At 40.4% G+C, this 17,954-nt stretch overlaps 1 protein-coding gene across 2 annotated transcripts in view; it reads left to right on the top strand.

Moving 5' to 3' along the window:
• Window positions 1–17,954, top strand: part of MYOM1 (myomesin 1) — a 73,805-nt gene that overhangs the window by 49,627 nt on the left and 6,224 nt on the right. For both annotated transcript variants that reach the window (XM_049819959.1, XM_049819967.1), the window contains exons 23-36: window positions 9–115; window positions 237–281; window positions 3,982–4,118; window positions 4,980–5,124; window positions 5,756–5,815; window positions 6,078–6,145; window positions 6,723–6,836; window positions 7,527–7,614; window positions 8,375–8,413; window positions 8,507–8,612; window positions 10,428–10,591; window positions 12,012–12,048; window positions 12,366–12,388; window positions 14,191–14,246. In XM_049819959.1, coding sequence (XP_049675916.1) covers window positions 9–115; window positions 237–281; window positions 3,982–4,118; window positions 4,980–5,124; window positions 5,756–5,815; window positions 6,078–6,145; window positions 6,723–6,836; window positions 7,527–7,614; window positions 8,375–8,413; window positions 8,507–8,612; window positions 10,428–10,591; window positions 12,012–12,048; window positions 12,366–12,388; window positions 14,191–14,246 — 1,189 coding nt within the window. The remainder of the gene's footprint in view (window positions 1–8; window positions 116–236; window positions 282–3,981; window positions 4,119–4,979; window positions 5,125–5,755; window positions 5,816–6,077; window positions 6,146–6,722; window positions 6,837–7,526; window positions 7,615–8,374; window positions 8,414–8,506; window positions 8,613–10,427; window positions 10,592–12,011; window positions 12,049–12,365; window positions 12,389–14,190; window positions 14,247–17,954) is intronic.

The raw sequence follows: 17,954 nt of genomic DNA on the forward strand, positions 1-17,954 counted from the left end.
CCGTAAAGGTCAAAAGCTATCTTTAAGGATCTTGGAGAAGATGATTTGGGAGTTTACTCTTGTGTTGTTACAGACACTGATGGAGTTTCATCAAGCCACACAATTGATGAGGAAGGTAGACACAGTGTCTGTCAAGCATGCCTGTTTTGCTTTCACACCTGTTTTTCCCCGCTGCTATGTCTCTCAGATCCATAAGACATGCACACCTTATATTATTTCTTTTATGTCTTTTGCAGAAATGAAACGCCTGCTTGCTCTGAGCCACGAACGCAAATTCCCAAGTAAGTGAATTAAACGTGTCTGTAAGGGAGAGTTTTTTATGCAGTGGGGTATCACAAAGCTCCTGCCACCATCAGGTAGGGAAGTCACTATAGTAATTTCAAGTGAAAGTGGTTTTGATTTGAAAATCTAGGATTCCTTTAATTTTTTTCTCTTTCTTTCAGTATATTTGTGTATTACTGATGTTCTTTCCAATTTGTTGCAGGCTGCTGGTCTAGGCATATAATAAGTCTATATAACAGTTGGAAAATAAGTATCCCATTGGCTTTGTTTTTTCTGCAAAACAGCCTTACTCAGCACACCTAACCTGATTTGAAAACCAGAATTTGAAAAATTCTCTAACTTTAGTCCAACTGAAGTTAACATAAGTTAAATTTAAGGTTAACAAAGCAGGCAACTGTAGTTCAACTGTAATGATCTGTATATACAGAATTTTCCTGTGGAAATTTATTCCCTCCGTCTTTGCTGTAACACTTGACAATATGAACATCCTTCCTGCTGCTTGGGATGGCATTTTTGCCAACTCCACAGACCTCCTATACCTTTGTGATATCCTGGTAGTAGCACAACTTGGTTATTTTCATTGGAATGTAACTTGAATAATTGGGGAAAAAAAAATAAATGGATTGTATAATGTATCTATTACATGCAATGAGACAAGACCTAAACTTGGTCTCATATTCTCCCACTATATTATCTTCTTTTTCATTCCAGTCACTAGAACTCTTGCCTATGTTTTAACATCTTCAGCTTTGTGCATGCGCTGCTGGCACCTCTGCCAACTCAGGAGACATCATGCCTCTCAGCCCAGTCAAAACTTGGCTGTGGAAATGGCCTGTCTTTTTGCCCACATCATCTCTCTTTTTCATTTCTTTCTGTGTGTTTTCCATATCAGCTCTACACTTCTCAACATATTGTATTACCTTTTGACAGGTTAATGACCGCCCAAGCATACCCTTGTTTACTCCTGCTCCTCCTAGTTCTTTCCTCCTATCTTCATGCTGAAACTTAGTTATCACGAAACCTTGCTATTGTCACATGTCCTTGCTTGCCTCGATCCTTCTCTTCTGAGTGCTTTTCCATGCTCTGTGTTCATAACTAATGTCACAAAATAAGCTCCTCAGGACACAGATCGTGTATTCTTTTTTGCATTGTATTGGGTAACAGTACACTTCTAGTTGTGCATGAGCTTCCAGGAGGCACAGGCAAAAAGGCAGATCACTGCAGAATGTATCCTTAAGGAGGAAACTGTCTTACTTGCTTTGGCCACTCTAGGCCCTGTGGACACTAAAAAAAAAAAAAAATTACAAATAAGGATTGAGATTGATCTGGCTATGCCTATGAGGTTAGAAAAATAAAAATGAGCTCCTATGGATCAGCATGAAACCTTAGTCATATCTCCAGATAATCTGTTTGAGGATTACCCAAATTCTTAAAAAAAAAAAATCAGTTGCTAGGCATTTCTGATTTGACATCAGCTCTAGCACGTTGCTTTGTCTGTAATTCTGAACTGCATTTAATTGTAACTTCTGCTTAGAAACATCTGCAGCCAGTAACTCCATGGGAAAATAGGTTGCTTGAATAATGCAGCCTTACAGAACACAACTACATGTGGGCACGATAGTGTATTGGTGCTAGGTAAAAATAAATTTTTCCAACTCTTCAATTTAGCAACTGCCCAAGGACTCCCTGTCAAGTGCTTGCGGTAATTCGTGGTGTTATACAAATAGGATGTAAAACCTTGTAAACACGATGGCTGGAAAATGCTTAAAGTAACTGTCAGTTGGTGCCTATGGAAATATTATATTAAAGTAAGAGTTTTGCTTGTGGAGGACTGTAACGCAGATTCGTCCAGACCCTTTGGGCTGAGGAGTGAATGGCCTTTTCCCAAGAAAGAATATTTTTGCATCCTTTCAGCCCTTTATTTAAGAGCTTCTGAGATACTTTCCTCTCTTCCATGTTAGTCTAAACTTATTCATAGTTAATTACATGCAAATCAAGTGGGGGGTTAAAATTGCTGTAGACCTGACAGTGAAACAAAAGCAGTGCAGCCTGATGTCTATTCACACCCTCTCCCTTTTGCTTCCACTGGCTCTTGCAGCATTTCAGTCACTTTGTTTTGAGAAATTATGCAAGACCTGAGATTCCTTCTGTTTCTTTCAAACAAAGTGATGTGCTGGGTGAGGAAGCTTCACATGGACCATTTGCACTGCTGGGGCACACTCCTGTGGAGTTGTTCTTTGCCCTGTTCCCTCGTGGTAATACTGTCCCTCCAGGCTTTCCTCCCTCTGGTTAAGCCTGTGTCTTTTTCATAATTCTCTTTTTTTCCTGTGACTGTTGCCTCACCTCCCAGAAGCCTTATTTTCACCAGAGACAGGTCCTGTGCCGCTCAGGCACCACAAGCATACATGCGGGTGTGGGAGGGTGTAGGCGTGAGGAAGGGCTGAGCGTGGGAAAGGAAGACACGGGGGGGAAGGGGGGGGCTCACCCCCTAACTTTGTTTGGTAGTGGGGTGGGATGGCAGCTCTGCTCCAGAGGGCACCCCAGTCATTTAGGACAGTGCAAACAGAAGGATGAGAGAAATAAGACACCGCATCAGTCCCAGTCCTCTCCTGCTGTAGCTGGGCCTTTGCATACACAGAGCTAAAAGAAACAACCCTGCCCTGGGATTTGTATGGGAGGAGGTGTGTCTTTACACTATCACCAGGCTATATCATCAAGCATTTTGCAATGTATTTGTACACCGTCCTCAGCTGTTCCATGTTACACCTTAGCAATGCAGACTTTACACTGCTGTGAAAGTGGAGACTGGGAAGAGTTCACATAGAGCATACGTATTCCCTAGAGCACGATTTTTGTTGAAAATGTGAGCATCCACTAAGACAGCTAAAAATTATGGAAGCCAATAAAATGAGCAGTATGCCCCAATACCAGAGTCTAAATGCTCATGTTTAATGCTGCTGATTAAAATACCTTAACAAAAAGTTAAAGTGAAAGCAAGTTGAGGACTTTTACTAACAAGAACAAGGAAAAATGAAAAATACTAATATTACCGATGTATAGTACCCTTTACGTGTTTTTTTTTTCCTGCTAACACACGGAATTGGTTTATATGTGGGGGATTTCCATTATTTGTAGGTAAACAAAATGTACTGGGGAGATTGAGGGTGTATTGTGATACTTGGTGAATTCTGGAGATGGAGGTTCCTACTCAGCAGAGGATCAGAGTGCTTACAAAAATCTCCCAACCTGCAGCTCAGCAGCTGTCTTTCTGATCTGGCTTCATGCTTGGTATTTTTTGTGGTTTTTTTCCACTGAGTCAGTTCACTGTCTTACAGTAATATTGTCAGGCAACTCATTAAACACGGGTCTGTGCCATACAGACTCACATCATGCTGCAGAGATACTTGCAGTTCACCTTTGAAAGAGCCTTGTATCAGAATGGGGCATAACTCAAATCCTGAACACTTCCAGTCTGTACAGACCTAGTGATTGAAGGCTCAACAGATTAAATCTTGTCTGTCATCCCACATATACGTAGGCAGAGAGGCATTCTGTCTCTATGAAGAGCTATCATAATCTAGTTACCTTGCATACAGTATCCAACTATGAAAGGAAGAAGTGGCTTTCTGACTGTAGATGAAAATAGTTGTTGGGGCACAGGCAATGTATATGCTTCATTCTTTTCTTTCTTCTTCGTAGCTGTCCCACTTGCCTCTGAGTTAGCAGTGGAAATTTTGGAAAAAGGAGAAGTGAGATTCTGGTTGCAAGCTGAAAAACTCTCGGGCAATGCAAAGGCCAACTTTATATTTAATGATAAAGAGATTTTCAATGGAGAGGTAAGCCTTTTCATTGCTTACATGCGCTTGTATTTTTATGAGTACTAATGAGTATTAATGTCTCTGTCTCAAATATACTTCCAACTAGTGTTCCACACTAACGCATTTTCATGAGAAATAACATATGTCATTGAAAGCATCATTAGAAAGATTTTGTCCATAGTTCTGAACTCCAGATGAATTCTACTGGATGCAATTTAAAAGTGGAGTTGAATTACTTCCTGCCACCTTTGTGAGTACAATGTGTTCTGTTAACTAGAGGGGACCATAGGAGTTCCTGCAATAAGGCAGTCCCTGGTAAGCAGCTAGGTTGGTCTTCAAGGAGTCACTGCAGTAGCCCAGATTCATCCTATTTATCTCCTTCATCTATGGCCATAGCATACCCTTATGCTTGGTTCTCACCTCTCTCTACTGTTTAGAGGAATTTACAACACCAAGGGAAAATTCCCAAGTGGTCGTTTCCAGCAGCAGAACTTGTTACTCCCAAAGACATGATATGGCATGCTTGTGTTCAACACTGATATCAGGTAGAAGGCAGAGATGGAACATTCTACAAAAAACCTTATAAAAATATAATCATCCTCAAAGAAAGCGTTATTCTGAATAGATGCAAATCTAAACCTTTCTAACGAAAAAGAGCACAGTACTCACCATACAACAGGCATGTCACATGCTTTTATAGCAATAGTAAATACGCTTCACCTTTAACAGATTTCCTATTTATTTGGTTATATGTTTAGAGCTGGAGCTAGAGATAGTGGGAATCTGAATAAAGAAAACAGAATTTCACCATATAACATTTGACAAATATTTTCTGATGTTGATGTCCATTATTTTTTGCTTTACTTTCCATTCCTGAAGAAATATAAAATGAAGGTGGACCAGAAGACTGGCCTTGTTGAAATGATTATGGATAAACTTGAGGACAAGGATGAAGGGACTTATACTTTCCAACTGCAGGATGGAAAAGCAACCAATCAATCCAGCCTTGTCCTCATTGGTGATGGTAAGCTAATCTATATTACGCAGTAGGATGGAAAAATTTTACCGCAGTTACCTCAGTTGTCGTCTTCACTTTCCACTGTTTTCAATACCAATAGATGTTCCAGTGGTTTTTCATGTCACAGTGCTTGCCCGCCTCATATAGGACAAGCCATGTGTGTGAACTGGAATTTTTAAAGTGCTGGGAGGAAAGGGAATTGTTATAGAATTGTAAAATATGGCAGCCTGTCATGGTTTGTTTTTCTACAGGTGGAATGAAAATTTCCCATGTAAAAAAAATTGCCCATTCCACCAGGAACAAGTAGCTGCACCTCTTAGAGCTTGAGCAGCTTGCTGACTCTGCTGCCGCTCATTTGCCTTCCTACCGAGAATGGAAAGTAGCTGTATGATTGGGGATTACACTTCATCAGACATGACACATTAAACTCTTGATGACTGCAAGCAGCTAGGAAAGCTGGGTTAGCTATAATCAGCTTCTGACACTTCAAAAAGTGCAGTGAAAATCTGACCCTATGGCAGGATTCTCAATGACCTCCAAGGGACAGAGTTGCACCTAACTGTTACAGTGACATTCAGTACCGTAAAAATGGCAAATGATGTTTAACCTTGTATATCTTGCTGGTTTTAATTCCTAGTATTCAAGAAGCTGCAGGATGAAGCAGATTTCCAGAAAAAAGAGTGGCACAGGAAACAAGGTGATAATATGGATATTTATAAGTATCACATATGTGTTCATTAGTCTGTTAAGAGTTTGTTTATGTTTATATATGTTAATTTGAAAAAGATGGGTTTTGTCCTGTTACATGGTTGCTTACCTTCTGAAAGAGAAATAGGAAAAATAAAAACCACATTAAAATATAACAGTATTCTTGTCAAAGAACAACACATTTGTCTTTGCTTTTGTATCATGAATACCATTGATGTGACCTTTAAAAATACATCTGTCATTTTAAACAGGTCCTCATTTTGTGGATAAACTGGGATGGGAAGTTACCGATGACTGTAATGTGATGTTGCAATGTAAGGTAAGGGGCAAGGAAAACATTGAGTGCAATGTTCAAAGCACTTTGGCCTACCACTACTTAGATGGAGAGGGTGGGAAGGGACTAAAGACATGCCCTTTGCTTTTGTAGTCCCAACTGCATATTGGATAGCGACAGAGTCTCTGAAGGCTAATCATGCTGAGGCAACTGCTCGTTGCATGCAACAAAATACCTTGGAAAATAACTTGAACTTTTTTCTTCAGGTCTGTCAGCCACCCACCCAGAAAAAGGCACCTGAATAGGGATGACAAGTCTCTGTAAAACCTGGGACTTTCTCATTTTTGGCTGGTTTATGTGTGTAGAAATCCCTCGGGCAGGATCCACTGGTTCCCTGGGCTCCTTGAAGCTGTTGGCAGTCCTCTTCTCTCTCTTTTCACCCCTGCTGTTTTCCCTCTTGCACCCCTCATTTTAAAATGGAGGTCTGCAATAACTCACTGCGATCAAGTTGTAAAGCTTGCTGTTCTTTTGTGAGAGACTTGAACAGGCTAACCCATGTGACACCAAGTTCCCCTGCTCAAATGAAGAGAATAATTACAATGTGGTTTTTCATCCATCTTAGGTGGCTAATATTAAGAAGGAAACACACATTGTATGGTACAAAGATGACAGGGAGATAATGGTAGATGAAGAACATGACTTCAAAGATGGCGTGTGTACTCTGCTGATATCAGAGGTGAGTGACTGTCCTTACTAGCCCTCAGCTGAAGTTAGTGTTACAAATTCAGATGAACGCTACAATCTAATCTGATATTTCAGCAAAACAATCAAAAAAGGAAGTGGGTTTTAAAAATGGAAAAACTCACGAGGCGTCTGTGTTTTAGCTAAAGCAAATGTCTATCTATAACTGCTTGTTCAGTTTTTCAGGAAATGATGACAGAAGAGATAATAAGCTTGACACTTCCTTTACATGTCAGTTTAACAACAGAATGAGACCACATTTGTGTTTCAAATGACATTTGGAAAGCGCTTGTCACTCAGGCTTTCAGAGGAGCTCCCTCGCAGAGTCACCAGAGAGGTCTGGTCCACACCCAGCCTTGCTGCAGACCTTGGGAGGACACCTGCATTCACCACTTCATCTCTTTGCTCTCAGTTCTTTGGCTGAGGAAGGGAAGAAGAGTCAGGCCCCCTGGGGCTGGGGGCTCCCCCACAGCTCCAGGCCAGGACCCCCCAGCCAAGGCCTGTTCCACTGCCCCAGCCAGGATCAGGGCAGCCGGGGGGGCACTGGGGCAGCCCCAGCCCTGGGCATTGGGCACCTCCCTGGGGATGGGGATGGGGATGGGACATCAGCTGGGTTCAGGAGTAAGATCTAGATTTTTCTACAGTAACTGTTCTGAAAACTGGTTTTACTCTTACAATATTGCAGTTTTCTAAGAAAGATGCTGGCACTTATGAAGTCATACTGAAGGATGACAGAGGAAAGGACTCCAGTGAGCTAAAGCTTAAGGACACAGGTCAGCGTTACTTTCTGCATACTGTCAGCCACACCAGCTGACAGCCTGACTGCTCACCTGCAAGCGGGTTCAGGGTAGTACCGGCAACTGCATGTGTCACCTTCCTGTGGCTTTGTTCCTCCTGTATACAAGATCATCTCATTAGAAAAACTGAGATTTTTCCATTCAAATAATGTTTGAATACAGCTCATTGCATCTGGGTTCTGTATAAGTTTGGGAGAATACAATGACTAACACTAAGCAAAATGATACCAGGTTTCCTCAGGGGGGCATCAGTAGTGTAAGTCTACCAGCATAGAAAGAAATTATAGAACTAGATAACTTTAAAAGATTTCACATTTTTATTATGTTTTGCCATTCATTTATTTAGGGGCCTTTCCACTCATTGTGATTACCATATTTTTAAAATCTCACTTACATTTCCAAGCAAATGAAGAAAAATCCTATCCAATAGAATCTATATAGATAGGTTAGCATTCCAACTGAACAGTATAATTAAAAAAAAAAAAAAAAAAAAGAGTTCTGTTCAGCTGCAGTAGTGTTCATCAAGGCTGCAGTTAAATAAAGTGGAATAGTGGAAATAGTGGAATAACAGACTATATTTCTGCATCACTTAGATTTCTAATATGCTTTATAAGGTAGGTCCAATTTCTTTTTCAAACCTACTGGGGAGAATATTTCAGAGCCAGTACTTGTCCTATTATTGACTGTGTTTCAGCTGCAGACACAGAGTCTTAGTCTCTGGATTTTATTTCCACAGCTTTTGCAGATCTGATGAATGAAGTATGTAGAAGGATTGGTAAGCACTTAATTCTCTTTTCGAATGAATGACCCATTGTGACACTCAGTGAATGGCTGCATGGCTGCATAAAACAATGTGCTCTTCTTTCAGCTTTATCTGCCACAGACCTGAAAATCCAGAGCACAGCTGAGGGTATCAGACTGTACTCTTATGTTACTTATTACGTGGAAGATCTGAGAGTAGGATGGATGCACAAGTAAGTACACAAAAGCTTTGCAAAAGTCAGTGCAATTTTGTTTTTATAGACTCAGAAAGAACCTGGATATATGAGAGAGACAAGGCCCAGGTTTCTTCTAAACTCTCATGAGTCCTTCTCTCACATGAGTTAGTTTCAGTGAATTACATCCACATGAAACTAGTACTAGAGTCAGGTTTTGGTGGTGCAGGGCCCTCCTGTCATTGCCCTCATGAGACAGATAGTCCCATGCCATGGGATGCTGTCAGGGCCATGTTGCTTCAGAGCACTCTCCGCCTCCTGGATGGGAGCTGCATCCTTCCCTGAATCAGTTTTAAGGAGCGATGCAAATATAACCGGAGAGACCAACAAGATTTAAAAGAGGCCAGCACCACAGGTTCAGAGATACCTACCTGGAGGTCTGCTTGTCTAGAAGCTGCAGTTCACAGGAACTGGGACAAGTGGGCACGTCATCTTAGCACATGGGTTCATGTTTAGGAGGGAAAGCAAGTTCCAGCGTGTGCCCGCGGCTGTAAAATCCAGACAGCCCCTCCTGTGAGCGCTACGAACCTAACCAAGACAGACAGAAGAACTGAGATTTTTAAAAAGAATTTGAATGCCCAGCTCCCCATAAAATTACTGGGAGTTGCATATCCAAATCCATGAGACAGCTTTGAATTCTCAGCCAGCACAAACAGCATGCACTGGAAAACCCAGAGAAGTAAACAACTTAGATGGCTTCAAATCTATTATTACTATTCTTGCTGTTTCACTTCCTGTGGACATGGTAGTAGTTAGTCTTTAGGATGGAATCTGAATTACTGATCTCTCAATAAAACTCATGAGGCACAGAATACCTGGGATGTGCTGTAGCAGTCTGGCTGTAATTGACACTGATGCTAACCAGCAACGCTGTCAGAGAAATGAAAGCAGTTTGAGGTTTTCCTGTTTCTTGGCACCCGTTTTGACCTGGTATCACCAGGAGTCCTAAGTATTTCAAGACTATAAGTGAATATGAAGTATTCTGGTTTTTTTCCCCCTCTCAAATTTATCTTTCTTTCTTTTTCTTTCTTTCTTTTTTCTTTCTTTCTTTCTCTTTCTTTCTTTCTCTCTCTTTTCTCTATTTAATTTTTAGAAACCAGTTTTATCTTGAAGCACAGCAAATTAATCTAGAAAAAATATTCTTTGTCCCTCCAGTATATTTGAAGTTATCAGTTTAAAGATAATAATAAAATTAGTAGCTTATTTGACAAATATCTTTTGCCTTATCCAGGGCAATTAACTGTTTAGCTAGAGAGGTGAGAAATTGATATTTTCTGTGGAAGAAGATATACTTATGTCACAGTATGGTTAATTGTAAATGCCAAAGCATAGCAGAGCACCAGAAAACATTCCAACTGGGCAAACACCATTTGTGACAAAAGCGTGGGTTTTTGTAGGTACAGTCCTGTATAGTTCTGTTTCGCTCAAGCAGAAATAAACCTATGCTAAAAAGAGAACATAAGCATTTGAGGATGCATGGATTACCCTTCAGAGGTCTGGCTTTTAAATTTGTATAAATCTTCTATGGCCCAGGTCATCGACTAAGATGCATAACCTTTCTGCAAGGTTTGAGGAGAGCTAGACCTTGAACAGGGAAAGGCTGTCATACCTATTCTGGCTCGGTGGCCCACAGCTTTAGCAAGAATTTGACTTCAAAAGTTTCAAAATATGGTGGCATACCACAGCACCTTGGAAATCATTTAGTAACTGCAGATGTACTCAGTGACTCAACATGAGCAAATCCCACTTATACTCCAGTAAAGTGAAAGGGTAACATTGTTTTGTATTTTTCAGTGATACCCAGATTAGGTTTACAGACCGAGTGAAGACTGGTGTCACCGGGGAGCAGATCTGGTTGCAGATCAATGAGCCAACTCCACAGGACAAAGGCAAATACACAATGGAACTCTTTGATGGTAAAACAGGACACAAGAAGACAGTGGATCTTTCTGGACAAGGTAGGCCTTTCCCTCTGCTAACATCACCTGTGTGTGGGCATTACACTGTGGCAGAGTAGGAGCATCTACAGCAGGACGTTGCTACAGTCCTGTTACCCATTGGGTTGTAGGGTCTGTGTGGGTACCCAGCAGCCTGGCAGTGTTTGTGGGGACAGTGCAATTTGTTTTCCCCAACCTGTGCTCTAAGGTCATAAATTACGAATGGCTTTTTCCTATTCCAAATACCCGCTTACAGTTTGCCTACTGAGATGTCAGCCCAGTTTCTGAGCTATCTTACAAACCCCCTTGTGTTGCTGGCATTGATTGGCAGTTTTAAATACAAGTTGTAGCACTGAATGCCTTTTGTCTCTCTCCCTTCCAAGTAATATTTGGAGAAGGAAGTGAGGGACAAGTCTGTTCTGCTACTTTCCTACTGTATTTCTTTGATGGATATAATAGGGCTCCTTATTCTTCAGAGATGTCAAGACCTTTCATGAACACTATGAAGGACTGTTAGGGGAACAGCTAAAATTATTTGGATTGACTGTTGGAAGCTTTTACTCTGAGAGACCTCTCAGATCCTAGGGAACAGATTAACTCCTTCCAAACTGCTGAGTTTCCATCCCCAGCTCTTCCCATGCCTAAAGCTTCGTTTTGGGTCTGCAAGCTCTGTGTAAGGGCACTAACCTTATAATCATCTCCATGTTGCTGCTACTGTACTCTATCTCCACCTTCTGAGAAAAGAGATTTCTTCTTCCCTTTCAAAATGGGAGAGGTTGACCTCCCATATGATGGTAGCTTAGCCTGAATTTACAAAGGAGATAACAGTTTGCTGTTTGGTTTGTTCATGGCCATCAGTGTGATGCTTCAGAGCAGATGTAAAAAGCACTTGGAAAAAACAGTTCTCTTGTATTCCATAAGCCAGTGGTCTCTGAAGTGGGGTGCATGCAAGGTGACCTGCTGGGGTGTGGGAAGAAAATATGAGAACTTCAGTAGTACATCTACATAATTTGTAAATAAATATACATATATTGGGGGTGCATGCTCAAAAAATTTTAGATAAGGCTGCATGATCAAAAGAGTTTGGGAGACCACTGCTGTAAGCTATCATTTAGGTGGTGTATTGTGGGTTTCTTCCTCGGCTTTGTGAAATTATTTCAGCCTATTGCTCTCCTGCTATCTCTTTGTCTTGAAGCCTGACTTTTAGAAAAAAAAAAAGTGTGTTTATGTGTTCACATGTATATATAATATCTGCCATATACAAGATGGCCTTTATTAGTTGAACCATTCAGCATTTTAGGACTTATACAATATACATGCATGCATCCATTGATATTTCTTTAATAATGTCTACATTTTAAATTTATTTATACATTTTAAACTTAAATGTGATGATTTATCTCTGAACCTACCTTTAAAATCAACTTTTCTCTTTACAAAGCATTTGATGAAGCCTTTGCTGAGTTCCAGAGATTAAAGTAAGTATTATGCCATCTAAATACAGTTAATGGCAGCCATAAAATAATAACAATATTTGTTTGTTTTGTGCTGGAGCTAACTATATCCTATGAAACAAATCCTAGTCCTACAGAAGCCTGTAGGAGTTTTGCATGTGACTTCTTTGGTGTAACTCTTATATAACAGTTAGGTAACAAAGAAAAAGCAGTATTACCAAATGATAGGAGAGATTTTCCTTAACAGATTAAAGGCAGTTAAAAAGATAAGCTATTTTTCAATCACTCTAAGTAAACCTTAACTGAAATTGGTCTTTCTTTTTGTTTTTTTTCAACTCCAGGCAAGCTGCGATTGCAGAGAAAAGTAAGTGGGCCCTCTTTGACAATGGTTGCAATAAACTGCTTATGAAGGTTTTCTTCCTCTCCAGGAATGTTGTGTGTTGGGAAAGGGAGGGCATATGTGTTATGTTTATGTGTTCATATGTATATATAATACCTGCCATATACAAGATGGCCTTTATTAGTGGAACCATTCAGCATTTTAGGACTTACACAATATACATGCATGCATCCATTGATATTTCTTTAATAATGTCTACATTTTAAATTTATTTCTACATTTTAAATTTAAATGTGATGATTTATCTCTGAACCTACATACATGTGTGTGTGCGTGTGCTCATTCTAAAACGAGCTTGTCCTTACACCAAGGAGAAGCAAGGAGAGTGACCTTTTAGTGATTTAACATTGGTGCACATTGCAGCTAAACACATTATAGTTACGGGTTATGTTGATTTTTCCTGTCTAAGCTCCTGTTCTCATTACCAGTTAGCCTTCTCTAAAAATTAGCTTTATTGCTGAGATCTCTCTGCACAAAAGTCACTTTGTTTTTAAAGATTTTAGCTATGAACTAAAATGTCAAATGTTTCTGCATTACATACAGAAATGGGTAAGAAAGCAACAGTAGCTTTTGCATTGCTTAAAGACAGATCCCTGAATCTCCTCATACTTTTGCCTGTGTGTCAATTCCAACATAGCAACTAAAACAAAAGTATGTATTAATTACTCATGGAATAAGTCATTAGAATTCAACTTGAATTATTAAGCTCAATATTCTCCCTGTTTACAGAAAAATGCATGGAAAAAATGTAACACATCAAAAAGTTCTCCCACTGCAGATGACTTTCAGACCTGTATAAAAATGAGGGGGCAGAACTGGCATTTGAAAAGTTATTGGAGAAAAATGTGTAGAAAGATCTGAGCTAACTCCTCCTGGATGTATACTCCAAACAGAGCAGGGCCTGGATACATACAGTGATCCCTACATATCCCAGCTGAGACAGCGCAAAGGAATCAGTAATAGCCATGCCCTGGGCATTTCATTTACTAACCCTGGACCCCATTCATAAGGGACTACCATGTTACTTGACATAACACAGTCCCATTCCTGGTCTCATAAGGTTACCTCTGTGCTCCAGAGCACATCTTTTACAGAATACATTAGAGGGGAACATTTCGTATAGTCATTTCCTTCCTCTGCCAGGCTCCACCAAGATGTATAATGAACAAAACCCATATTCCGGAATAAGTGCACCAAAGCCCTCATGTGGTCAGCTTATTTGTATTTGTGTAAGATTCCTATGGGACTCTGAGCTTAAAATTAGACCAGGTATTGATCTCATTTACACCCCCAATAAGTACAAAGTGGTGGAATTTCACTGCTGTCACTGAGACTGAAGTCTGTCTTTGTATCTAGATCAAAACTAATCTCCACCACTTCATTAGGCGTCATTCATTTCCTTTTGGAAACACAACATTTTTAGTTTACAACACTAAAAATTTAGAACACCAGATCTCAAAAATTCAGATCTTTTGTGTGCACTCTGAAGTAACACTGAATTGATGGCAAAACCTGCAGGACACAGTACATGTACTTTAATTCCCCTCTGTAAGTGACTGACACCCGCTATTAACACATCTTTTGCTGGGATTTCAACATTTTTTAAAGTCCAAATGGTGTGCTAAGAATGCGAATAGTTCTCTGCTAGCCCAGATATCAGAGGCAAGTTGTACATAAATAAGATAAAAGGAAAGAACTAGAGGGGAAACAGAATCTGGGACACAGTCGATTTTGAGACACTGAAGACTATGCTTATTTATTTCCAGATCGCGCACGGGTACTTGGAGGTTTGCCTGATGTTGTCACCATCCAGGAGGGCAAGGTACAGTAAATTAACTGAAGATTTACACAACAGCCCAACAGCTTGAATGCCTTTCAATGATGGGAAAATATTCACTTTTTTTTAAAGATGCTGTCTTTAAAATCTGCTACATTATTTATTCATCCCCTGCCTTCTGTACATAATTCAACTATCTTGCACAGATGGGTTTATGTATTCAGGGCAGTGTCTTTTCTTAAGCATTAGCTAAAAGTGAGATGACAATGTGAGTTGAGACTAAAACTCTTTATATAACCAGCTCTTTAAAAATTCATGTACAGGTTTCACAGATTTTTTTGTAACAGGGTATCAGGGAAGCTTATTTCCTTTTTTACAAGATAGCTAGTCATTCTATGTCTTTTGCAGTTAACTTCCTTGCAATGTGGCAAGATAGTCACACCTATCAAGGCTGGCTTTTAAATGATGTGAAAGTAGTAAACCATAACAACTCAATTGTCATCCAGACAAAAGGAGAAACTTTTCTCTATTTCATCAGGGTAAATAAGAAGGAAGTCAAAAGAAGTCACTGGTGTTACACTGGATTATATTAGCAGAGTTTAGCTGAAAGATTATTGCAAGGCACTCCCAGAGGAACACAGCTACATCGATGCTTCAGCACAGAACAGATGACGCAGAAAGTCAGTTCTCAATCTCACAACTTTTTCCCAGTGCACTGCTTCTACAAGTTGCTGCTTAATAGTACTAAGACCAAGAGGTGCCTGTTCTTCACTTCCCGCTGGTCTGCTGCTAGCCAGTTCTTCTTTACAGTGTATGCAAACATTGAAATAGGGCACATGAATGTCACTGAATACCTGTAACATGACAAGTACAGCAAGGCAGCTTCCTGATATTTCTAGCTTTATCTGGCAGTAGGTCAGCAGGGTTAAAAGTATTTGATTATAAGCTGAGCAGAAGCGTTAAGAATCTAAAATCTTGGTCTGAATCGCTTAACAACGTGAGATATAGCATAGCCAACAGATAGCAGACTGCAGCAGTTCTGTGAATATTAAGTATGCTGGCATTAAAATATGAAATAACATTTTATTAAACCTTTCATCAAAGGATTTAGCAGTTTGGGAAATGCTGTACAAGTAAGAAGCGCTCAAATGAGCATTGTAACTGTAGGTAGAAGACACAAAGAAACAAATAATTTGCAGATTCTCAGCTAATAGTGCTTGTGCTTGGAGACGAGATTCTCATATTGCTTTGGCAGGCGATAAATTTGCGTGGTTATTAACAGCTTTAAGCTTTCTGCCAAAGGAGAGTTGATATGAAGTTGAGTATGAGCTCACTGAAGCAAAATGTGTAGTGTTTATAAAAAGGGAGTTTGTAAAAAAATAGGTTGCAAAATCTTACCCAGACGCACATTGTCCTTGACAGGAAGGACATTTGTAATGTTTGAATAAGTGACTGAAAAACTCCCAGAACTCAAGACAAATATCCTTGACCTTATGTTTCTAGATTCAGTAGACGGTCGTTTCAAGAAATGGAGTAGGACAGAGAGTGATCAGGGAAAACTGCTTGTTCAGGTGGTGTTGGCTCATCTGTCTGTTGTTGCATATATGCTGGAGAGAGGGGAATGCAGTTCTCTGTTGTGTAATTCATGCAAATTGCACAATCATCAGGGATTATGAAAAACAGTAAATGAGGTAGCAGAGGACTGGCAATTGCAAGCTTTGATTCTGAATACCAGTGCAGCCATAACTACAAAGTATATGAACAGATTGGTATACCTAGATTGAACTTCCAAGCATACGCGTATCTCAAACTTAACACTGTGACTGTGATGCTATTTATTAGCTTTTTACATGTGATCTGAAGGATATGTGTGAGAACGAATGAACCAGTGTTTACCCAGTGTTAATCAAACAGTCTTCCAGATGGTCTAAGAGGCTTCCACTGATACACATAAATGCTCTTCAGCAGTGTGAGACAATTGGGAAAGGCTAAGTGTCAGTTCATGTTAGGGAGGAATTTGATCTGACAGAGAATACTAGCGTAAGTTTTGTGTACAGCTGGCCAAATTAACCTAAGTGGCTGTTTTAATGAAGGCCTGTAAGTGAGTAAAGGGGTTTTATTTTTAAAAAGAGAGGCTTAGGATTCTGACAGATGGGCACTTTCAGACCTAGAAGCAACATGTTATGTCTTTCTGCCCACCAACTCCCCATTCTACACTTTTGGCAGGGGTAGGTGCTCTCATAGGCAGGCTGAAAGAAGCGAGCAGGTTCCTCTGATTGAGCTGCCTCAATTCACTCACTGGCACCTTAGCCCAAACCACCCATGAATGTGAGTTTGTGCTAATATGTAAGAGGAACAGCAATACTTGAAATACAATGACCCATTTCCCTCTGCCATGTGTACTACCTGACTCATGATAACCTGCAGTGAAAGGCAGAAAAGGTAATGGGGGAGCACAAAGAGTCTGGACTTGCAGCTGCTGGTTGCTCCAAGTGCAGATGCCTCAATGTCCCAGGTGCGGACTTGTTGTGGGAACTTCTGTGTGGAGCTCTGAAATACTGAGATACAGCTCAAAGAGATGGGATTTACTCACCCAGCATTTTTCAGATAGATCAGATTTCCTGATAGATTTCACTCACTAACCACAAGATCTCACAGGTTTCCAGTCCTTTTCCCCACAGCCCTGCCCCAGACAATCATCAGAGCCAGACAACTACTGGAAAAGGGGGATTATCTTGAAGGGAAAGGTGCATCTTCCCCACCAGAGTACAGGACACACTTTTTTTTACCAGGATAAGGATTTCAGGTTGAATACAGCATTATAATCAGGGGTTTCAGTGAGTAATAAAGACATACATGAGCAAAGGCAATCTCCTGCCCAAAGAACAGAAAATCTGAAACAGATAGGTGCAGTTGCAGTGGCCAATCGCTTCTCCTTGGCTAAGGCTCCATAATTATGGAATTACCTTCCAGAAAACCAAAGACCTCACCATCTACATAGTGAATGATAAGATATATCTCTGCACATTAGTAGCTGGAAAATAAATAATAAGAGTTGGGAACATCAAGAGGAGCACTGATGTCAAACAGGAGCTAGTGATGCAAGGTTAAGCAAAACACGGCTATTTTAAGGAATGATTTAGAAGGACAAAAAAGTCATCACTGCTGCTTGAATCTCTTTGAATTAAGGAGTACTGACACCACTTCAAATAGCCAAGGTTTGCATGATGCCACTTACAGAGCTGTCTGGACATGGATGTCAGCTCATTAGCATCTTGGAGTGGCAGCTGGGGCCACTTGGTGGTGATCTCTTGCTTGCTAGAGAATCAGAAGACAATAAAGAAATACTGAGCACCTGAAGGGACCCATATGCAATGCCTGGCTGAGGCTGAGGGCGTGTTTGTATCGAGAGAGATAAGGAAGGAGGGGATGTGTGTGTGTAAAACCTCTTGTTTTCCCCTTGTTTTTCAAAAAGATGGACCGATATGGCAATCAAAACCACATTCACGCCAGTGGGCTACGAGAGAAGGCAGTCAGCAGCCCCACACAGTCACCAGCTGTAGGTGCTGCAGGAAGTCAAATAGAAGCCATTTCCACTGTGCCATAACTTGCATGGCCATTTCCACCATGCCAACCTCTCACTTGGAATTTGCCTTTCCTTTGGTACCAAGAATTATGTTTTGTTGATGGAGGAAAGAATCCCTCCTCCCTTTTATTCTCACTTTGGTCCTTAGAGCACGTGGGATTTATTTG

This window comes from Accipiter gentilis, chromosome 2 (genome assembly GCF_929443795.1).
Source record: "Accipiter gentilis chromosome 2, bAccGen1.1, whole genome shotgun sequence".
NCBI classification, from domain to species: Eukaryota; Metazoa; Chordata; class Aves; order Accipitriformes; family Accipitridae; genus Astur; species Astur gentilis.